This window comes from Aquila chrysaetos (assembly GCF_900496995.4).
Source record: "Aquila chrysaetos chrysaetos chromosome W unlocalized genomic scaffold, bAquChr1.4 W_unloc_1, whole genome shotgun sequence".
Classification (NCBI taxonomy): domain Eukaryota; kingdom Metazoa; phylum Chordata; class Aves; order Accipitriformes; family Accipitridae; genus Aquila; species Aquila chrysaetos.
Genome location: NW_024470321.1, coordinates 1,151,185 through 1,175,715, shown reverse-complemented (window position 1 = coordinate 1,175,715; position 24,531 = coordinate 1,151,185). Strand labels below are relative to the sequence as shown.

Here is a 24,531-nt window from a genome sequence, read left to right as displayed (position 1 = left end):
AGTTTGATGTAACCCCATCTAGTTATTAAAACAAATCTCATACTCTAGCCTAACTGAAGTAAGTGTTTGAAACTACTGTATGAGATATGCTAGCCCCATTTTTGGGAAAATTACATTATTTCCTTTGGAGTTTATACCACTATTGGTCTACTGTGATTGACATTTTGGCTTTACAGAAGCATTTATTTGTTATGACCAGAGAGGTCCAATAGTTACTGGTATGGTATGTTTTCAGAGCATTTCAAACATGCCTTGACACATAGATATATTATTTGTGTCACTGACCATAAGAGTTGAATCAGTTTCTTTTTGCTCCTTCTTTCAGTGGGAACTCATGAAAAGATAAATGTCAGGAACTAAATTTGACTACGAGCAGCAACTTAGAGATCTGCTTTACCAGAACCCTGATGATATGCAGTGCACATAAAAACTCAGTGAAGTGATAGCTGCAAAGCAGTGCTTATGTGGCAAGATGAAATTTCCAATAAGAGCAAGTAAATTCTACATTTCACTAGGAATCATGTTTTACTGTTCACAGGACTACTTATTGAAATCTCCAGTAGCACAGCTAGTAAGACCAGAGTTATGAGCATCAGGATAAATTTCACTTAAGTATTAATCCGACAACTACAAAAAAATGTAAAAGTGAATAAATAAAAATACGTTCTACCTTAGTACAGTCCAGCTGAATTATTCACCTATATCAAAATCAAAGGGTAATCCCTTGTATTACAGGCATTCTAACAAAGGTGGCCATGCTACTGTATATATATTTGCATATATTTATATTACCTTCATATAAAGGCTTCTGAATCTTTATATCCATGATAAAAGTGATGGGGATTCTTACTTTTTCTTTTTTTAAGCTTGCACTCATTAATTTAGAAACCTCACTAGTAACACGATAGACATAACTATTTCAGTCATTAACAGTCACTGTATCATGTAACTTTTGCAACAAGCCTCAAATACCAATATAAAATTATAATTAGTTGCTTCAAATTTGCTACTTAAGGCTTTTCGCTACAATTATTAGTACTATCTGATGCTTGATCACTAATTCATCGATAATTCAAATCAAACCTTTGTTTTTATAAAAGGCTGTTTCCATGGAACTTGGAAAACGCTCATATTATGTCTTCTCACAAAAGCAGCAATGCTTAAATGTCTTCAAGTTTAGTTTATACAATATTCATTTATCTGATACAAATCATGCTTTTTAAAGGTTTTTAGTTAAGAGTAAGACCAACATTCATACTATATGAGCATGAGTATAGAAACTGCAAACACATGCATATCATTCAGGGAAAACAATCTGATTTCAGCATTTTAAGTTTAAATGATTTGTTATTTTTAAATCGAACTGTAGTGAAAATCCTTAACTGGTTCAGATAAGATACATGTACGTAAGTGTAACAAAATTGGAGAGACTGCTAATAAAATTACTTACAACTATAGTAATATTAAAATAACTTAAAGGAAGCCTCAGATTAACAAAGGCTTTTCTTTCTGTTTGAAGTTACAAACCCCCAAGTAGTGTTATAAACAGTACAAAAACCAACAGAGAAGGGCTAACATTAATCCCCTGGTGTCCATGATTACAGCATGGCTCCCTATTGCTGGCAATGGAATGCACCCTCATTTCTCAGATTCCTGGTATCCAGGGGCTAAAAAGCAAGGCATCATTCTGCTTCTCTGGAACAGAATCGGAAGCCAATCATAAGATGTCTCTGTGTGTTGTCCTATTTTTTTATTTATTTTTTTTTAAATTTATGGTAAAAAATGAAATGAAAACTTGTGGAGGTGTTCAGTGCTCAGCTCTTGCATATACTGGTAATTACTATTATTCAAACTATGGTAATGTTTAATAACTCCCCAAAGGGCTCAAAAGACTGGGGCAGTAATTAGTTAAGGAAGAAAAAGTTTTCAGTTCAGTCTTCAGGTACCAGTAGCTTCTGGAACAGTCTAGAAAATGATGCTCCAAAGCTTTTTATCCAGTCAATCGGAGGTTGTCTGAGGACTTCAGAAAGTCTATATGTAACGCACTGCACGAGACAGAGGTCAGGATTCAGCTGATGTATCCATTACTGGCTGTTTTGTTGGTGTTGCTAAAATAGCCTCTGCTTCTTCATGCATCTAAAAGAAAAAGATAGATGAAGTATTAATGTCGTCAGAGATTTTACTAGAAAGACATCATAAAATGGTTCCCTTTAAGACATATCTGAAAGCATTCAGAACATGAAACCTGCACCCAGCTGGCACATTTTGGTGCATTCAATGCATCTGAACTCTCCACTTACTTGTAAGAACTGTACATCTTGAAATAGCTCCTGAATGAACCTTCGAGATGGAAGTCGAAACGTACAATGTGCTAACAAGTAGGACACCTCAGAGTAAAGGCATATGTCATCAAATGCTTGGGGATATTTCTCCTTAATTCTGATCAACAGGAAAACCAAAATTTTAAAAGTCTTGAACAGATTTCCATCATATTTTTAAAAACTGTTCAATTAAATTTTGATTGTCATCATTAACAAAGTAGAACTCTTCAGTAATAGGCATTATACATTCTGGATCTGATGAAGCAAGAAAATCAGAACAGACAGCATTATTTTGTACCAAACTAGAAGAAACCCATATTGAGATGAAACAGAATATATAATTTGAAAGTTGTACAGAATCCCTGAGATCACCTAGTCTTAAAACAATAGATGTAGAAAGAGAACAGTATATCAAAGAATAGGCATATGTACAGCAGTAATTAAAAATATGAAAAGCTAACTTAATTACCTGTAAGCATTTTTAAAACTAAAATGAGCATTTCTGCGTTTTCTTTTAGCAGTCGTATGTCAGTTTCCAACATCACTAGCCCAAAACCCTACATTTTTTATTATAATGTGTGGTCCCTGGATTTATATTCCTATATTTTAACATGAGTTTTTCTATAAATTAATTCCAGTAGTTGTACTCTTGCTTAAAGCAGATTTGTGTTTCTCAAGAAGTTACTTTCAGATTGTTATTCTGGTTATCTGATATATATTATTTGGCACAAATAACAAAAAATAATTATCATTTCTTTTTTAAAGATGCATGACATACTGGGTATGTAATGAAACATCACTACAGTTGAATTACTGATTTGAAAAATAATGGGGAAGAGTAAGAAATTAAAGACCAAACAAACATATTAAAAGGAAAATTATTTGCTTAGCTTTTACGTTACATTCAGTCATCCCCAGTAACCCACAATAATACCTGCTTGACAATTTTTTGAGAGGTCAGAAATAAGGTGAATCACTATCTCAGAGATCTTAGAAAATACATACAACTAAATGTTGCTAAAACATCTGAAGTGTATTTAACTTACGTCAGGAGTCCAGTTTCATGACCCTTAGTTCCTACTGAACTACTCAAATTGATTACTAAACGTAAGACTTCTTTCCGCAGAAGTATTCTGCACACTGGTGTATCATCTGGGATTGATTTTACTCCTGGAAAAACAAATTCAACAGTATGGAGTTTAAGCAGAATAGTCTTTGATTGTGCTAATCTTATGCCACATAAGTCTGTTTTAGCATTACACACACACACACACACACACACAAATACGTATTTATGTATGTATTCTGAACTACCAGCAAATATTCCCATTAAAATTAAAACAAACAAAAATATTATTTTCATGAATTGTAACATGGAAATATTTAAAAAAGGTAAACTAGCATTTCATAAATGTTGTGTGACATTTAGAAAAATCGGTGAGATTCAATTACAGTGCTGTCTCTATCACTAAATCATGTTGCAAACTGGGTGATTACCTGCTCTGTTTGTATCAGATACTGGCAAAGTTAGCAACCATCTACTTCATAAGAAATTATAATTTAAAATGTAAAACACAAACCTAAAAAAGAAATTCAGTAATTTTTTAAAAGTTACGTTTTGTTTGGTGGGTTGTTTTGTTTTTTTTTTAAACTAACAACACTGTGGGGGAAAAAAGGCAATCAATTTGATTGTAATGTTAGATACAGAGCTGCATTTACATTACCTGCAAAAATGCCATAAAGCTAAAGCAGAACAGTTTGAAAGTATGCCAACTGCCATAGTCATTGATAATGCAACTACCCTCCTGGATAATGATTAGGGCATCCAAAGAGGTTTTTTTTGTAGTTGTTTCTGTTGCTGTCTGTTTGTTTGTTTAAATAAAGAGCATTACTTTGTTGCAGTATATATAAATAAAATATTATTTTTCCACAATACCTAAAATATACTTTAAGAGTTATAGTGTCTAATAATCATAAGGCTTTCAAACTTACCTAGTACAAGCTCTGTACTCTTGGTGCTGCTAGCTGAACCACGGGATACTGCATCACTACAGCTTGAAATTCCAGAAAATTTGGAGGAATGCATATCTAAGTGATTGTGTATGGTCTGCCCACACCAGTCAGTATATGGAATGTCTGAAAAATCTGAGAGAAACAGGATGTTGCATATCTGTTATTCACACTTTTCCTCACTTCAAATGCTTTTCTTATTTTTTAACAATGTTAAGCATGCAAGACACTGATGCACTATGTACGGTAACTATCAGCATATAAACCAGCTGGAAACTAGATGTTTGATTTTAGACAAATCATACTCAAAACATCTAAAAATAATTTTTTTTTCAATCGTATAATACTCGAGTGAAAATAATCAACTCTCAAGCACTGACAGAAGCCTAAAAAACTGTAATCACATGTAGAGCTCATGTAAAATAGAGCATGGATATATCAATAACATAATAAAGATGCTCTTGCATATGCACAAGCTTTTTGTTCATACAATTACCACAGGTCTTGCAGAAGGGGCTCTGACTTCATCAACAGAAAGATGTGACAAGTAAGATTCTTTCGGGAGGTTTCACTATCCATAGCCTTTGGCATTTTGGATGTAAAGAGATAAATGTAAAATCCAAGCTTTTAATTGTTGCACAGTTAACAGAACCACAGAAAAACATAGGTCTGAAGGGACTTCGGGAGATCACCTAGTTCAACCCCTTGCTCAAAGAAGGGCTTACTTCAAAATGAGATCAAGTTACACTGCAAAGAGTTTTTCCCCTTATGTTTAACTGAATTTCCATTCCTACAGCACATGTCCATGGTCTCCTGTCCTTTGGCTTTGCTTCTGACAAGAGCCTGGCTCTGCCTCGCCTGTAATCCCCTCATGCTAATTGAAGACTACAAACGGGATTTTATTTGCCATCTCTTCTCGATACTGAACTTGAGCTCAAACTCAGCTCTCTCGGCCAATCCTCACATTTTATGCATCCGCACATTTTGTGCATCAACACAACAGTACTTGCCAACAGTACTCTTTATGTGTTACTACCTGAATGCATAATACTGTTGTTACTAAGTAGAAATTGGAATTTTCATTATGGGATTATCTTTTTATTATAGACATTGTAAAAAGGCATGTAACTGCAAGCTCTGCAGAGGAGGTTAGGAAGAAAATCATTCTGAATCCAATCTGAATCTCAAAATATGAAGAAAGAAGACTAAATCCCAGAAGTTACAGCTCAACTTCAACAGACTCCTTAATCAGATTTCCTTTGTTTTGTTTTATGGTAGAGACTTGCTTTGAAGTCAGACTTTTCATTAGTTTGACTGCAAACCTTAGTTTTCAGGACATCGATTTGCAAGTACTAAATAAGGTTTTGAATTTTATATTTTGATAAGCTTTTAGAAATATTTAACTACTAACACCACTAGGAAACAGAAAAGATGGAAACGACCATAGAAATACCATTGGTTACATAGCGAGCTTATTAAGGAGAATTAATTTCAAGGTCAATAGTCAGTAAGAAAAAAAAGAAAAAAAAACCCAAAACAACAAAAAAACCCCTTACAGATTCATCAATTTTAAAGATGAACAACTTTCAATATTTTCATTCAGTTTTATCACACTTCCCCACAAGGAACACTAACCTGTACGACTATATGAAGAGTTCTCTTTGTTGTTAGGCTGATAACCCAGTATTTGAATGCAGACACAGTAAAGGCAGTTCTCATCTGTGTGCTCCTGTAGCCCTGTATCCTCTCTATTTTCTAAAAATAGAGAGGCATCTGAACGGCTGGTATTCATTATTTCTGTGAGACTGATCTGCTGTCGGAGCATCTGAAAAGGACTTTTGACAACATCACTTGTACCTGATGGAAGACCTGTAGATAAGCAATTAGACATCAGAAAAAAAACCACACAACCAACAGTTAATAAAACATTATTTCAATTACATTTCCCCTTTTAAGGCTTGGAGGGGTGTGTGTGTGAAGATCTAGAAACTTTTTTTGAATGGTTAAGCTCCCAAGATTTGTTAGCATCCAGGAAATAAACATCACATTTTAGTCCTGGCTTATCATATATAACAAAACATTGCAAAGGACAGAATTCAACCTCTAAACACACATACTGTAAGAAGATATGTGGTAAATCCTGACATTATATCAACATTAGTAATAGAAATACCCATGTAACATTAATATGTTACGAATTTTCATAATATCAAACAAGATTAGTACAGTATACCAGATGTATAAATGACATATGCACCAATGAAAACAGAAACACAATTTAAAAACCTGTAACTTAGTGCTTGTAATAGGATGAACTAGACTCAACAATGCAGAAACAAGCCGAAGACACTTTAGTGACATGCTCTTCCCTGGGTGGAAAATACCAACAAATACAATTTTGAACAGGCGTTACTTTACACTAAAACTTAGTAAACTACAGAAACACACCTTCAGGAAAGTCATCTTTATATATTACATTAACAACACAAAAGAAAAAAAAAAATCAGTAAGATGTGTCTATTTGGATGTTCAAAGTGCTTGTAACAAAGTTCCAGTTAACTAAGAACCAAGACAACAGCTATCCTATACTACTTTAGGACCAGTATCAATGTTTCTTTTTCAGTTGTCCTACTGAAAAGATACATATTGATGCCCTATAGATTTCTGACTACTCTGGAGTAAAAAAAAAAAGTGCATTCCAGAACAAGCCAGGCATTACAGAGCACTTGCAATTTTCTTATACCATGTTCCATCACCTCCGCTGATCAACTGTCACAGAAACATCACAGAAAGACAAAATTTACTTTCTGAAATACACATCTAACACCTTTATTGGTTCCTATATATTAACATGTAATCAAAGGAGAGTCAAAATATAACAGCTCAATATATATGTGGCATACATATTTTAGCTTAGCTTAAATTTTGTTACTTTAATGCAGTATCACTACCAGTCTTCAATTAACATTAGCTCATATTATAATCAAAGATACATAGACTTTCCTTCTTAGTTTATTAGAGCTGGATCAAGCTTTGAAGCAACACCACATTATCTTAAACTACATAAACCAGGGAATTAATAGCGTGCTATCCTGAATCCAGAACACAGCTCTCAAAAATTAACAGCTAAATTAACAGTCTTTTCTGTAAAGAAAAATCAACAAATAAAACCCAACACCCAACCCAATGTACAAGCAAACAATAGAAAGGTACAGAATAGGAACAAAACTAATACCTTCTGCATCAGGTGCAAAGACCCTAGCTCCACGGTCATCAAGTGGAGGTGTGGTTTTCTTCTGGAAATATGGAGTTTCCTTTACCTGGAATATTCAAGTGAAAGTTAAAATTAGCACAGGTGATAATTATATACAAAGGAAAAATAGATATTTTTTACGAGGAAATAAAATGTTGTCATTTTTTTACTTCAGGAAAAAGATCTAAATGGAGGAAGAAATTAAGAATGGGCTCCTGAGTAGTAAAGAAAAGCCAATGAGAAAAACATACATTTGTGAATGAACATTTATTAAGCGAGGCTTATGAACAGTCAGTAAATGGTAAAACATAGTGGTGACAGGCTGTAAGGAAACCAGTGACCCAGAAGTGGCTATTAATGATCTGTCCACAATCACTCTACAACACTGGAAACCTCAGGAAAATAGAGCAAAACCACCCAGGACATCTAAAGCGTTGCCTGTAAGATGTTGCAGAGTCGAGACGTGTCTCAACTCTACAAAAAGAGTTGAGAGAAAAGAAGTGAGGCAACATAAACATGCCATAAAGACTGGAGGAGAGAGAAATAAAATAGTCATTTCATAAAGGGGAAATAGAAGCAGGTATGATGGAAAATCTTGCCTTTGCTCTAGCTTTAGTAATTTTTTGGAAATTAGTAAGAAAGGAATTTATGTTTGAAAGGCAAAGACTAAGTAAACTAAAGATAAGGAAGCCACTGATTTACCTTTGACACAGACCATGTCCTGTTTTTGATAATTAGGTAACAGAATATTAAACATTGTGATGCATCAGTTTGTTAGATGGGAATGTGCTTTAACTAAGTAGAGAGAGGAAGGCAATTGATAAGACACTTAAGATAATCTGTTTTAACTTAAAGAAATATATCTGTGAGGTTAAGTAAAGACAATATAATTTAATGTTATGATGATAGATATACAAATAAAGTAACATTAAATCAAGATCACAGTAGCAGAAATCATGGTAGCAGGAAGTTTACTGTGGGATTATGCACATCATTTATGGTTGACCAATGAACATATCAATTAGTTGGCTAAAGAGATATTAACAAATGTCCACAGACTATGCTCATTTTAGTATAAAAGCTAGCTGTCAACTAAAAATCTTATGACAGCATATTTATGCTACCACTGTTTAACACACTTCTAACCTAGTCTGTGTCATTATTTGCCCAATACAAAACAGACTAGCACTTTTCTGTAAACAGGGTTAGAAAAGTAACTCTTGTTCTCCAAAATGCATTCCTTGAAAGTACCACATCTTGTTTTCCTCATTTCTGTAGATCTAATCTATTCTGATGATAATGCAACAGTTAACTACATTCCAGTATGAAAATGCAAATGAATCCATTAAGTTATCACATACATACCTGAAATATTTCATTGATATCCACTGGGAGAGCAAGGCCAATGTAATCATCAGAGCTACCATATGTAGCATTAGAAACCATGGAGCGAACAGAGGAGGAACGCTGAAGTGTGCTTTGGTTAATAGGACTTAATAAATCTTCTTTATCTAATGAAGCATAACTTAAAGCTTTCATGAACCTGTAACATTGAAATAATAAATCACAATCTTGGTAAATCTCTCATTCTGGAACATTACAAGTAAGAAGGACTGCTGACACAAAGACTATCCTCATCTTCCCATTGTAGAACCCAGAGCTTGTTACTCTGTCAAATTACAGCTATAGGCTCATTGCTTTTGTTCTGTCTCATATTGTATTGCATGGTTTGGCAGTTCCTCAGGTAAAAATTTGTGATCTTTTTTTTTTTTTTGAAAGTCCTGGGACAGGGACTTGAAAGATAGCAGGAGGGAACTTCTGCTTAAGGGGTTGCCAACCCTGTAAAAACACAAATTTTCTCTCAACTTACCAGGCTTCAAAGATTTACAGCCCAGAGTCAGTAAAGATTTAGGTTTTTAAACTGCTAATGCAGAGCTTGAGCCTGCTAGTTACCAGAGATGCAAACAAGGAACATTTTTTTCCTGTATTCTAAAGGAGCCACCCACTGGGTCACCCAAGCATGGAAGAAGAATTTGCTCAACATGAACAGACAAAGAACAAATTTGAACCTGCACAGTGAGCAGAGCTGACTGTGACAAGCAGCCTAAGGAACAAAGAAAGAAATAGGTTGGGAAAGGAGACAGGAGAGAGGAAGGAGGCTGGTCCTCAGTGCTGATCAGGGTCCTGATGATGGAAATCTCTCATTTGGCCATCTCTCATTTTATTTCTCATTGAAGATAAAAACCTATGAATGCTTTCTGCTAATCAACCTAAGTAGATGGTCTATGCAGTAGATTAAAGCTTCCTAGTAAAAAGAGACACTCCTTAGGAACAGTAAATTTTTATTATATTACTGCAAATTATACATTGGAAGGTAAGTACAGTGAACATTTTATTTCTTGAGCTGGACTTTCTGCCTTAGAAATAATTTTCTATCATTTTTTTGGTTTAGATGGGCAATTAAAACATCTCATCCATAACAGCTTAACAGATTTATACCAAGATAAAAATAAATTATTATGGTTTGACTATGTGGTGTTCAAGACATTATTATGTGATGGGAATGTGCAGAACGCAGATTATAGGACATCAACAGTTTTCTTGCTACTAATTCTGACCAATATTAATTACAGTAGCAGTGGACTTGCAATAAAACTCAAGCCATACTTCAAAACCCAGAGTTACCAATTGCATTAGTTATTTCATAATAAAGCATTCTATAATTACTCTCAATATAAAGATATATGTATTAATCCTAAACATTTGTCCCTACTTCTCTTGGAAAAGCTAACATATATCATTAGTAGTGATAAACACTGATAAGTTTTCATGAAATCATGTCTGCAGGTGATGGGGTGAGAGCCACAATCAGGATTTGAGACATGCACCTTAACATTTTTGGTTGGTCTTTAAAGACAAAGGTGGAAAATTTAGCCTCACAAAATAATTTGTGCAAAGAAATAAGCTTTTCAGCCTTTTGAACAAATGGAACAACTAGAAACATCACTGAAGTCAATTTACAGCTGCTACTTGCTATGAACACCTGAATTTTTGAATGAAGCATGAATCAAAGAAAATTTTCTGAAGACTGACAGAAGAATGGCCTTAGAAGACAAAAAAAGACAGAATATTTCTTTCCAATTTATTACTTAAACAGCAGTTAAAGACAATATTTAGCTGGAAGTAGTAACATACTCTGAAATTAAAAGGACCACAATTATTCAGTGGAGACACTCAGCTGTAACCAGTAAGAAAAATACATATACTAATTAAATCATAGTTTTTTCCAATCAATTATATCAGTAACCAATACAATCTGACAATCTTTTGTAATATGTGCATCTGCAATTTTTTAACCTTCTCAGAGATACGAGTACTCTAGTCATTTCAGTTCAATGTTAAACAGGTCAGTTCAAATCCTTGCACCTAACCACTGATATGAGAGATCACGAACAGCTAAGCACCAGGAATGCCATTAGTATTATACTGCATGCTGAGTCTCAGGATTAAAGTCCACTGCAGGGAGGCTGCTTTGCATATCAAGGGCATGACTGCAAGGAACAGTACAGCATGACTACAGCCACAACAGAATCTATACTGCCACTGAAATGACACTGATTTGTTCCTGCATTAGCACAGAAAGCCAGTGACAGAGCAAGGAACAGCACTTCTGATTTTCAGGATGGTGCAGCTTAACTACTGAATCATCTTTAATTTAATCAGCACACTCAGTCTAGTTCTAACTTAACTGAACAAAGGGAACAAAACTTATCTTTTATGGCATCTTTGCAGAATCATGTGAAAATATAAAAAAATTAATGTTGCTCTTAATCAGGAAGGAAACTAATAGTAATAAACAGGCACTATAGACACTCAACTAGGTATGTGGATTGAAATTCAGGGACTGAGCATTTGCTCTTCGGTGCAGTAAGGAAGTGACTAATGAGCTGGTAACTTCTCCCCTTTCTCTCACGTGAGACAGGATATTTAGTTAAAAACAGAGATAGAAAGTGTCTTTTCCCTTTCAATAGTAATCTGAAAATCCAATCCACTAGCTAAAAGCTGATTTGAAAGGAAAAGTTTGGGAAGTAGAAGAGCTTTTAAGAGAAAGTTGTTAAGCACCAACTGTAGCTGCTGGGAACAGTGTCAATGTCATGAGCTAGACATCTTATATAACTATCCAATTAGTCTTCAGAAGAGCTAGTATTACTCAAAAATACAGAGGTGACACTGCAATCTAAAAATAAACCCTATGAGTAAAATCTTTGCTCTGTTGTAGCTAAGAGGCCAAACTCACATTCATATCAGTGGTACCAGTACCTCACCACTGGCCTCAGTGCCACAGCGAACAGTAATATAGCATATTGTCAGGAGTCCCTGTCCTAAAACCTCACCAAGTGACATTGAGAAAATTATCTTCTGAAACACAGCTCTGACTGCACAAGCAATTTTGTGTGATTGTAACTTTAGTAATGTTAGCAGTGCAATTGCATTTAAATATTAAAAAAGTTAAACAGAAAGCAAATGTGATAGAAGGAAACATACTCCTTTGTCACTAACAGCATTAAAGGCACCGAGGACAGCTATGAAAGCTGGGCTTCTCTGACAGCACTTACAAAGTTCAGAATTCTCATTAGCCTATTCGCCTCCTAATATTGGTACTGCTTTCAGCGAAGTTATGAATCATCCTGCAACAACTGTCACTTTTAGATGAACTTGGAAAAAAATATTAGAAAGATACTTTTCTTATTTAATTGCTCTTACAGCTTCGAAGTAAGAAACAAGCACATAATAATCTCTTACCGGCTTGGGGTCAGCCGAGAATCCAGGCTGCCAGACTTCATGGTAATAGTGTCAGTAAAAAGCACATCTTTTGCTGGAGATGCTAGGGCTTCTGAGTGAGACAGTGAAGGATGCATTCTCTGCTGTTGTAAGCGTTTTAGTGTAGCATAGCCAAAGGCATCTCGAGAACTTGTGTAGCTAAAGTTATAGTCAGCAAGACTTTTTATTGTAGCAAGAGAAGGAGCCTTAAGAGACTGGGCTCTTCGGGGAAGTGTATGAGAAGACCCCGGCAGTACCAGGGATACAGAGTTGGATTTTGAGAGAGGCAGGTGGTTAGACTGTGGTGTTGAACAGTGACTTGGTTTAACTGTTTTTGTGCTTACCACAGTACTCAAACTTCCGCAGTCAGTATCTACGTTTGTAGTGTCCACACCTACAGTCTCCCTTGAAGGGCTAGAGCTCATCGAGCTTATGCCACTTGTTGTGGTATCTGTATTAAAACTTAAGCTACGACTCTTGAAATGTGTTTGTGTAGTACCATCTCCTATTAGCCTTTCTCTGCTTGTGTTTTCCTGGTGAATTTCATTTCCAAGACCTTTTGGCAGCTTCAGATCATTTTCTCCAATACTTGGGGTACTATCAGTATCTTCCACGTGCTTACTTCCGACAAAAGAAGTTTCTAATCGTAAAGTCTGGATTTTAGGAACTCTGAAAACAGGGTTGAATTCTTCCCCAGCAGGAAAGTCTATGCTACTGGAAGGTTCTGTTACAGTACGATTTCGCCTCAGGCCTGATTTACTGTCAGATGTCAGCTTTCCTCCTTTTGGATCACTGCTACTTCTATGTTTTTTATTAGGTAGAGTAAGAGAGTTTAGAATGCGATTTTTCACAAGTCTGCTAGAAGAAAAAAAAGGAAAGGGACTACGGTCTTTGTCCTTTGAAGGTCCAGGCCTGTCATAAAACATTTGTTCTGCATCTTCAGTAATATCTAAGAAGAACATACTAGTGGAAGTACTACCAAACCGGTCATCCTCCATGATGAACATACCTGAAATTATATGAGACTTTGTCACTGAAAATGGACATTTCTTCAAAGTGTATAAACTATGTTGCAAAAAAGTAAGCAATTCTATAAAAGCTAAAATGGGAGACTATGTGTTTTACCACAATTTTAATTCAACATTTTTTCTGCAGAACTTAGTACTGTAAATTAAGTATCTTCAGGAGTACCTGAGCTGAAGGTCTCATTGCTTCAAAATAAAAGCCACACTAACTTATTTCAGTGCAAATGTCCAGCTACTAGGATTACAACTGATGCGTTCCTTTAATGATAGCTAAATATGGTATATTTCTGGATTTAAATTCCAAATATCAATAGCAAAATTAAAATGTATTAGATACACAAAATATACAAGAATTTAAATACAGCAATGCTGTATATATGTGCATGTGTATACACAGAATATATATTATAAATATTCCTTTGAGGACAAACAAGTAAATGTATCTTTATACCTAAAGCATGGAGATTTCTGCAGGGTATTATAGCAAGCTGCCATAACTTGACATAAAAAACTAGTAACTTACCCTAATGTTAAAATTTCTTATTTCTACAACAAATGTAAATTTAAGACACTGTTCTCTTCCCTCTCACTTTATCATGTCTCTCTGAATGCATATAACTGTCCCCTGGCTTGCACTCTTCTTTCTTGCAATAGCACCTTTAAACTATTTGCCTGAACCTCATCTTTCCAAAAAGTCGGTAAGAACACCAAAATGCTGTTTTGTGGTGTTTTGGGTTTTTTTGTTGTTGTTGTTGCTTGTTTGTTTGGGGGGGGGTTGTTTGTTTTTTGGGTTTTTTTTGTTGTTACTTACTTGAAGGCGTAGATTCGCTTTCACTGTTATGCCTAGAACTGGTGGACTCAGAGTTCAAGCTAAGAGTACTGGGTATAGAAGAAAGTTCATTGCAGAGCTGCTCCATGTCATCAGGGACCACTGGCCAAGGCTGTCTACGACTGTGTCTCACTGCATCCCAGTTATGATGCTTCAAAATGTCACATCCTTGTTTAGTTTTGGCTATTAGACCAAGCGCGTAGACACAGGTTCTGTATTTAATGTATATGTAGAAAAGAAGAGCAACAATAATAGCATCTAATTTAACTAAACTTATTTCTCTCTTGAAAGAAAACAGTTTAAAAACAATTCAGCAGAAACTTCACAAAATTGCCAAATAGCTTTTCATTCCTCATTTTTTAAATCAATGGAAGCTTAAGAAATGCACTAAAATACCTGAGAACAATACACTATTAAAAAATAAAAAATAATTATTACAAGAGCCTGATACATAAAGTAGAAAAGTACTTTTTTTTTTAAAAGGACAAACATTAATGCAGTAGCAGTATTAGGCAAAAGACCATCTATTTATGCTTTCTTTTAAAGATTCAAAAGAGATACAGAATAAAAATGATAGAACAATAAATTGATTCCAACAGAGCTATAAATAACAAATATTTTAATTGTTTTTTAAAAAATGAAAAAAGTAATATGTATCTTTTTTCATAGGTTTCATTTGCTTACTGCATGTTCTTTTAGACTTCCTATACAGTTCTGAGATTGTATAGGACTGAGATTGATCAATGATCTTTAATAACTGATTTCCAAGTAAGTGGCAAAACTATAGTCACATAAATTAGGTAAGGCTATTTGAAAACCTACTGGAACTACCATCTGTAAATTTTACGTATAAATCAGATACACATACCCTCTAACGGAGAGAACCTCACAATGTTGCGCAAGTGCCATTATATCAGGAATTACATTCTCCTCTTGAAGCAAGTTAAGACCCCAATTTGATGATCCAATATTGCCCTGGAATAAAACAGTTTGTCAAATAAGTTTTGATTTGTGTGATCTGCAGCACTACCAGTGTACAGCTTTCAACATTTTTATTTGTTGGTGGTACAGTTTCAAGCCATAACTTCTCAAAGCAATTAGAGATTTGAAGACCCTGTTTGGCATTTCCTAGTCATACAAATCCAAAAAAGGACTTGGGACACTATGTATAATACCTAAAACTGGTCACAGCTAACTACTACATATTCCTCATTTTACCAATTCTACTACAGCCAGCAATATGATCTTGAATTACTCATTTTCAATTCTTCTTAAACAGGCATTTTATTACATACCTACAATATCTTCCAGTAATAGTCACCTTGGACAAATGTTCCAAAATAAACTTTGGGAAGAAAAGAAAGAGGCTGACAAACAGTTGAGGTGGCAAAGCAACTTTAGAAGTGTAGCTTGGATAGGCTCAGACACTAGCTTTTCCCCATATTATCCCAAGTACCAGGGATGTCATGGCCATATATATTCACACACATCAACAGTGGCAGAGCAACTTTCTTCCAGAAAAACTGAATTTTGGAACACCACAGTAAATATATTAAAAATAGACCACAGCAAGTGGTAACCACAGGTTCCATAGTAATACTGTTGCTACATGTGGCAATCTGTTCTTTTTATTTGGTTTAAAACAAAAAAAACCAAAAAAAACCAACAGCAGCAGCAACAACCCCCTCCCAAAAATAAAAACAACAAACCAAAACCCAAAGAAAGAAAGACAAAGCGACTATTAAAAGACTCAGAACAAAACAGGTGCAGTGAACAATTTTTATCTGAATGTCCAGTTAAGGTACTTTCCACTAACTTGGAAAGTCATACACATTTTATGACAAAAACCCTAAATAATGATTTTAAGGGATTTTGCTTAGTTATTTCAGAATCAAGAGTCATAACAGAACTCAAACAGCTGCAAAAAGATTGTAAATCTATTACTAACCAAGGCCCAAAGGGCTGCTTTCAGCTGCTTAATTCCTTCCCACTTATCCAGCATTGGGGAATGAACAGTGTAAGTTAGATCTGTAACAATATTCTGAAGGAGAAAAATAGAAGAAAAAAAATACTCAGTTGAAAATGAAAAGGAGAAGACCTCAGTAAAACAGGTTCTCTTGCAGTTTTAATAAAGGTAAAGTGCTAATTTAAAGTATGTACCCTAAAATAAAATAGTAGTAGTTCTAGCATAATAACCATAAATTAACAGCAATAGTAATACAGGTAGAAAATTTTAACATTACCACTGACTGCATCAGGTTAATTCAGATTTTATAAAGATAACAGATTAATCAGATTAACATGCTACAATATATAAGCTTTCTCTTGAACTTTTTGACTATTATATACAATTAATTACATCATCTTGCAAACCCACGTTAAAAGTCAATTTATTCAAGCAACTATGAATTGGCTTAGGGTTTGTTTTCTTAGCTCTTCAGGATATTAGAAAGAAGATTTTATTCCCTCATCTCCACGTTTTTGTATGCATAGAAGGATAGGCACAGTTTTACTTGCCAATATACAATTCACTCACACACAGACTGAAAAATTATTTCTATTGGCAAGTTGCTTTCCATTCTAAGTTTTTGCTAGCCATTTTAAGAAAAAAGTTGCAAGGTATTTCTCTGATATTTCAGTGGTTAGGAAGGAATTTTACATGAGACTAGATGGCAAAGACTGTCTTTACAACTTTTTGGCCCCATGTAACTTGAAACTTTCATAATCTACTTATTTTTCAATGACTGTTTAAATGCCATATCTTTTAAAACATATTTAAAAAGGGTTACAATACTCTAAAAATCTTTCAAGTTATAAATAGTTATTATCCTCACCTGAGACTCCAATAAATGGCAGCCTGTTTTATGGTGCACCAGTTGGCCATAAAGGTGAACTGGCAGGTAGACATGTGGTCGCTGTAATCTGGTAGAAAAAGAAATCGTATGTTTTCCCAGCAATTGTGAAATTTTCTTTTAAAATAAATTACACTGCAGTGTAATGCAATGAGTTACTCTTGAATTTTATTAGACAAAGAGGATTCTTTCGGAGAGTTTACCTTTGGTTGCTCCGACGAACATAGTTATCACCATCAACAGGTTTGCGATAAGTTGTGAGTGCTTCATTAAGTTGTTCTTCAATCAGTTCAACATACTTTAAGTTATATTCCTAAAAGACAACAAAGGTTGAGAAAATATATTTAAGGTGGTTAATGTTTTTATAGTATGGTACTTTATAAGGAAGGAACAACTGAAGTGCTCCTTAAGGAAGGCTGAATTTCTTTATGATTTGAAGGTGAGGCTCACCAAAATTACTGCACTTCATACATACAATGAGTTTGCAGAGAGTTGACAACTGATTCCATAATTATTTCAGTGAATTTGTTAAAAAAGGAAGAAAGGAAAGAAAGAAGGAAATACGTCACATCTGACTAACCCGAATAATCTCAACAGACCACCACACATTTCAGTATTCCTAGAGAAGTGACAGCTTATAAAGTTAGTAAAAAAATTGCCTAAAAGCCAACAGGAATGCAACCAAGCACTTATAATCAATTATAAAAACAAAATAACGTATGAAGAGTTTTATTCTAGTCATGACAATGATGCATTTTTCTTAATGGGTCTTGTGTCCCTATTTACTTCCTAACAGCATAAGCCAATTCTATCTTCATGACATCTAAATTTAACTTTAATTAGCAACTGTATTGGCTTTGCGTAGCAAGGTTTTGGTAGCGGGGGGGGGGGTTACAGGGGTGGCTTCTGTAAGAAGCTGCTGGAAGCTTCCCCTGTGTCCGACAGAGCCAATACCAGCCGGCTCTGAGACGGACCCGCCGCTGGCCAAGGCCGAGCCAATCAGCGATAGCGGTAATGCCTCTGGGATAACATTTTTAAGAAGGAAAAAAAGTTGGGACAGACGGAAACTGCAGCTGGAGAGAGGAGTGAGAACATGTGAGAGAAACAACCCTGCAGACACCAAGGTCAGTGAAGAAGGAGGGGGAGGAGATGCTCCAGGCGCCGGAGCAGAGATTCCCCTGCGGCCCATGGTGAAGACCATGGTGAGGCAGGCTGTCCCCCTGCAGCCCATGGAGGTCCACGGTGGAGCAGATATCCACCTGCAGCCCGTGGAGGACCCCACGCCAGAGCAGGTGGGTGCCCGAAGGAGGCTGTGACCCTGTGGGAACCCCGCGCTGGAGCAGGCTCCTGGCAGGACCTGCGGATCTGTGGAGAGAGGAGCCCACGGAGCAGGTTTTCTGGCAGGACTTGTGACCCTGTGGGGGACCCACGCTGGAGCAGTGTGCTCCTGAAGGACTGCACGCCGTGGAAAGGACCCATGCTGGAGCAGTTCGTGAAGAACTGCAGCCCATGGGAAGGACCCACGTTGGAGAAGTTCGTGGAGGACTGTCTCCCGTGGGAGGGACCCCATGTTGGAGCAGGGGAAGAGTGTGAGGAGTCCTCCCCCTGAGGAGGATGAAGCGGCAGAAAATAACGTGTGATGAACTGACCGTAAACCCCACTCCCCGTACCCCTGTGCCGCTGGGGGGGGGGGGTTGGTAGAGAATCCGGGAGTGAAGTTGTGCCCAGGAAGAAGGGAGGGGTGGAGGGAAGGCGTTCTGAGATTTGGTTTTATTTCTCATTACCCTACTCTGGTTGATTTGTAATAAATTGAGTTAATTTTCCCCAAGCTGAGCCTGTTTTGCCCGTGACAGTAATTGGTGAGTGATCTCTCCTGTCCTTATCTCGACCCACGAGCCCTTTGTTATATTTTCTCTCCCCTGCCCAGTTGAGGAGGGGAGTGATAGAACGGCTTTGGTGGGCACCTGACGTCTAGCCAGGGTCAACCCACCACAGCAACAAACAAGAGCAATTGTTCTCAGGGTACCCAGCCCCCTGAGCGGGAAGACAAGAGACAGGGAGCAGAACGAAGCCCCCATAATCCAAGGGGAAATGGTTAGCGACCTGCTACACCACTTAGACACACACAAGTCTATGGGGCCAGATGGGATCCACCCAACGGTACTGAGGGAGCTGGCAGAAGTGCTCACCAAGCCACTTTCAATCATTTATCAACAGTCCTGGCTAACCGGGGAGGTCTCAGTTGACTGGAAGTTAGCAAATATGACGCCCATCTACAAGAAGGGCCAGAAGGAGGATCCGAGGAACTACAGGCTTGTCAGTCTGACCTCGGTGCCAAGGAATGTTATGGAGCAGATCATCTTGAGTGCCATCACGTGGCATGTACAGGAGAACCAGGTGATCAGGTCCAGTCAGCATGGATTTATGAAAGGCACATCCTGATTGACTAACCTGATCTCCTTCTATGACAAGGTGACCCGCTTAGTGGATGAGGGAAAGGCCATGGATGTTGTTTACCTGGACTTTAGTAAAGCCTTTGACACCGTTTCCCACAGCATTCTCCTGGAGAAACTGGCTGCTCATGGCTTGGATGGGTGTACTCTTCGAAGGGTAAAAAACTTGCAGGATGGCCAGGCCCAAAGAGTTGTCATGACCGGTCACGAGTGGTGTTCCCCAGGGCTCAGTATTAGGGCCACTTTTGTTTAATATCATTTTCAATGATCTGGATGAGGGGATTGAGTACACCCTCAGGAAGTTTGCAGAGGACACCAATTTGGGAGGGAGTATTGATCTGCTTGAGAGTAGGAAGGCTCTACAGAGGGATCTGGACAGGCTGGATCGATGGGCCGAGGCCAATTGTATGAAGTTCAACGAGGCCAAGTGCCGGGTCCTGCACTTGGGTCACAACAAACCCATGCAGTGCTACAGGCTTGGGGAAGAGTGGTGGAAAGCTGCCCAGCAGAGTGTCCTAGTTTCAGCTGGGATAGAGTTAACTGTCTTCCTAGTAGCTGGTACGATGCTATGTTTTGAGCTCAGTATGAGAAGAATGTTGATAACAGTTGCTGCTAGTAGTGTTTAGACTAATGTCAAGGATTTTTCAGCTTCTCATGCCCAGCCAGCGAGAAAGCTGGAGGGGCACAAGAAGTTAGCACAGGACACAGCCAAGGCACCTGACCCAAACTGACCAACAGGGTATTCCATACCATATGACGTCCCATCTAGTATAGGAACTGGGAAGTGGGGGCGGGGAATCGCTGCTCGGGGACTAGCTGGGTGCCGGTCGGCGGGTGGTGAGCAATTGCACTGCGCATCATTTGTACATTCCAATCTTTTCATTATTGCTGTTGTCATTTTATTAGCGTCATCATTATCATTATTCGTTTCTTTTTTTTCTGTTCTATTAAACTGTTCTTATCTCAACCCGTGGGTTTTGCTTCTTTTTCCCGATTTTCTCCCCCATCCCACTGGGTGGGGGGGGAGTGAGTGAGCGGCTGCGTGGTGCTTAGTTGCTGGCTGGGGTTAAACCACGACACAGAGAAAGACCTGGGGGTGTTGGTTGACAGCTGGCTGAACATGAGCCAGCAGTGTGCCCAGGTGGCCAAGAAAGCCAACAGCATCCTGGCTTGTATCAGAAATAGCGTGGCCAGCAGGAGCAGGGAAGTGATCGTCCCCCTGTACTCGGCACTGGTGAGGCTGTACCTCGAGTACTGTGTTCAGTTTTGGGCCCCTCACTGCAGGAAAGACATTGAGGTGCTGGAGCACGTCCAGAGAAGGGCAACGAAGCTGGTGAAGGGCCTGGAGCACAAGTCTTATGAGGAGCGGCTGAGGGAACTGGAGTTGTGTAGTCTGGAGAAAAGGAGGCTGAGAGGAGACCTTCTCGCTCTGTACAACTACCTGAAAGGAGGTGAGGTGGGTGTCAGTCTCTTCTTCCTAGTAACAAGGGATAGGATGAGAGGAAATGGCCTCAAGTTGCACCAGGGGAGGTTTAGATTGGACATTAGGAAAAATTTATTCACTGAAAGGGTTGTCAAGCATTGGAACAGGCTGCCTAGGGAAGTGGTGGAGTCACCATCCCTGGAGGTATTTAAAAGACGTGGAGATGTGGTGCTTAGGGACATGGTTTAGCAGTGGACTTGGTAGTGTTAGTTAATGGTTGGACTTGATGACCTTAAGGGTCTTTTCCAACCTAAATGATTCTATGATTCTATATCCAGAGGTGACGGGCATCTTGAAAAGTAGTATTCCTTTCCATACTTCTCTAGATAAGACCTTACACAACAACCCATTTTGAAAAGTCAGTAAGTCACTACACTCCTGAAATATTTGCTGGAATATCAAAATTATATAAAGGCCTGGGTAAATCAAAAGCACACATGTACAGAGGAGCTATGGAACTGTAAGTCCCTGTTAACCTTTTTCAACAAAATTGTAAGTCACTGAGGCAAAAAAATGTATTGGCATTAGCAATACAGATATATGAATGTACAGTATTTTTAATAATCTTTTACCTTTTAAACCTACGTATTCACACCCTTCCTACTCCTAATTTCAAGTGAACACACACGTTTTATTCTTAGTATTACCTTTTGCCACTTTTCCATTTGTTTTGTTACATAACCTCTTTCATTTAGATACGAAAACCCCTTTGGAATGGACAGAAATCTGTAAAATAACATCAGACAGTCAGTACTCCACTCAACTCACATGATTTGAATGAAAACAAACACTTATTGTTTCCACAGTGTAAAATCAAACAACATATTCAACATTTACCTTAGGAGTAGAAGCAAACCTTTGTCTCCAAGGTGAGAAAGAGCTGGTTTCATTTGGATAAGGGCATGAAGATTTGCCTAAAATAATTAAAAATGCATAAAGAATATCTGAGCACTATATAATTCTGAAAACTACAACAATTACAACAGTCTGCCAGCAATGAGATGACAAGTTTTTCACAAAAGGAAGTATCAAACAGCACTAACCTCATCCTAATATTATCCACTTTAAATACCTTCTGTCATTAATATATATCCCCTTTACAAAAAGTATAATGATCAAAATAGCTGAATTAGTCTGAATTCGTCTTTAAAAGTAAGCATAATCCAGAAGTCTACATTTTCTTGTCATTAATACTGCAGTATTTTCAGCAAGGGGTCTATAAACTATTATGAAGTCCATCAATGACAATCAAGAAAGGAAATCATCAGTAGCTTCTTGCATACTTTTACTTTGCTATTGGGGGAGGGGGTAGGGAACAGTTTACAGAGTAGCATACCAAAAAGAAGTTGAAAAGGGAAAGGATGCTCACCTTGTCTTCACATGCCTCATCTAGAATATCAAGTGCCTCAGAAGAAATAGTTTTATTTTTATCATGTAACTGGGTCACCAGTAACTCAATCCCCCAGTTGCTGAAGAACTCTACATTTGCTCTCAGTAATACTCGTAAGTGTTTTGTTGCATACAACCTGCAGCTCTGCAAAAGTAAGGAAAATACTTTTTTGAATGGAAGAAAAATAGCTAATGTAGTTAATGATTTATCACTTTTAAAAATACCATATTTTTTAATTTAAAAATTACCATATTTTATAGCAAGTAACTGCATTGCACACCTTAATGCATTAAAACTACACTCTACTTGAGAGCTATTTCTATCTTATCAAATGGGAAATTTGAGTCTGAGATCACAAGTAATCTGGTCACTGCAAGTCTCCTTGGAAAGCCCTTATCAATTAGTCATTCACTGTGATGGCACCACACAAATTCATCAGGATACGCAGGAGAAATACCTCGTAAATGACCAGTGCAATTGCATATACTTTGATGTATGTAATGTTTTGAAAAATACTTTAACAAACAAATCTTAGAACCTCTGGGGAATTTTTTTTAATAAATTTCAAATTGTCTCCCAAAAGTATCTGATCTTCAAAGCTTCTCAGAAAACCTTCTAAATATAAAAATGTTATTTTCTGTAATAAGACAGTTTCCCAACACTTAGAGAAATTCATAGTAGTAAACTAAGTGACAGCAGAATGAAGTACCTTGTTAGTTCCTGTACTGCTGTTCAAAACTTGCTGAATAAACAGCATAAACTGATTAACATAATTTTTATTAGAAAAATTACATGCAAAATAGAAGCAAACAGGCTTAATCTACAAGAATTTGTTCTGGAGTAAGCATAGAACAACCCTGACAATGTATGCTTACTGGGAAAGGTGTTATCTTTACTTAGACAAGCATAGTTATAAAAGACAAAATCAGGTGCCCAAATCTTTCTTCAGGTCTTCAGTCCTTACACCTTTAAGGTTATGACAGCTATAACCAAGTAAATTTTCTATATGTTAAAATATACATTATCTGTGTTGGGATGCACGTGAATATCTTTACTCTAAGAGATAGGTGAATTGGTCCAGGTTGGACAGCACTACCTAGGTTAACAATATCTTCTGGATTATTTTTTTTTCCTCCAGAAATACTTGGCAAGCAGGACTTGAAAGAAAATGGGAGTAGGAAATGTGAATGTGCACAGTTAATTTCGAAAACCTTGTCTCATTATTTCAACTTCAAGTATCATGTGCACATTTCTATTTATTCAATATACAGAGGCTTATTTTTCGGGAGGCAGGAATGACATAACACAAGTACCAAGAATGACTGTGGCAACAGTGATTTGCAACTCTGATCTAGGCTGCACAACTGTTTTGAAATGGCTTGCATCCCGTTAGTGGTATGCCTTGTATGTGGAATAGATGACTAGCAGCATACTTACTAAAGATGAGAACAAGAGCTATTATGCCAAAATGATCACTTGATCTAGATGTTAAGCCTACAGAATAACACAATAATGTGAAACCAGAATTCAGTGTCATGTTATTCAAGTGTTAAAATCTGTCTATAAAGAATCATTGTTACTGCTATAACTATACTGAATGGGATACAGAGAACAAAAGATAATAATCTTCACTTCCTGAAATACTTCCTGAACATGAATTAATCTATCCAGATAGCTAGTGCAGAAATAGCATAATTTTTATTTTCTGTTTGGAGAAGGAAAAGATGAAGCAAAATCCTGGAATGTTTTTACTTTTGACAGGAACCAAAAGGAAAACCAGTGTAGAGGATATATGAGGAAACAGGCATTCCCCTCTTTTCCCCAAGCATGAACTACATGAAAAACATAGATAAAGCCCTGTACTATATCTGTCAGAAGATTCTTACTTTTAATAGTAAAGGTCTTTGTGACCCATAGAAGTGATGACACAAGTCAGAGGTCATTATGCTCAGGTGATTACATACAGCTCAGCATAGATGCCAGTAGATATAGGATAAATCTACCTCTTAGCCACCCATGAAGATAAAAGGTTATGAACTGCAACACTTGAGGACACACTGGCTACTCTGCTGTTTCTACACTGAGCTGGCAGAA

General features: G+C 37.1%; 1 protein-coding gene and 1 long non-coding RNA gene across 5 annotated transcripts in view; one reads left to right on the top strand and one right to left on the bottom strand.

Annotated features, from left to right (window-relative positions):
* Nucleotides 1-796: 796 nt before the first annotated feature.
* LOC121232865 (rapamycin-insensitive companion of mTOR-like) overlaps nt 797-24,531 on the bottom strand; it is a 100,564-nt gene continuing 76,829 nt past the window's right edge. For 3 of the 4 annotated variants that reach the window (XM_041121332.1, XM_041121334.1, XM_041121335.1), the window contains 16 exons: nt 22,417-22,581; nt 21,885-21,961; nt 21,695-21,773; nt 17,315-17,424; nt 17,094-17,181; nt 16,208-16,300; nt 15,128-15,234; nt 14,242-14,471; nt 12,388-13,414; nt 8,950-9,127; nt 7,567-7,651; nt 5,967-6,200; nt 4,314-4,466; nt 3,368-3,491; nt 2,301-2,439; nt 797-2,136 (listed from right to left, as the gene is read on the bottom strand). In XM_041121332.1, the coding sequence (XP_040977266.1) occupies nt 2,062-2,136; nt 2,301-2,439; nt 3,368-3,491; nt 4,314-4,466; nt 5,967-6,200; nt 7,567-7,651; nt 8,950-9,127; nt 12,388-13,414; nt 14,242-14,471; nt 15,128-15,234; nt 16,208-16,300; nt 17,094-17,181; nt 17,315-17,424; nt 21,695-21,773; nt 21,885-21,961; nt 22,417-22,581 (2,964 nt within the window). In that variant the 3' untranslated portion in view covers nt 797-2,061. The remainder of the gene's footprint in view (nt 2,137-2,300; nt 2,440-3,367; nt 3,492-4,313; nt 4,467-5,966; nt 6,201-7,566; nt 7,652-8,949; nt 9,128-12,387; nt 13,415-14,241; nt 14,472-15,127; nt 15,235-16,207; nt 16,301-17,093; nt 17,182-17,314; nt 17,425-21,694; nt 21,774-21,884; nt 21,962-22,416; nt 22,582-24,531) is intronic. The other variant, XM_041121333.1, reaches the window with a different exon arrangement.
* On the top strand, nt 3,499-20,015 carry LOC121232891. Its single transcript, XR_005931747.1, has 3 exons — nt 3,499-3,511; nt 5,548-5,549; nt 19,843-20,015. It is a non-coding gene; the product is annotated as an uncharacterized LOC121232891 (long non-coding RNA).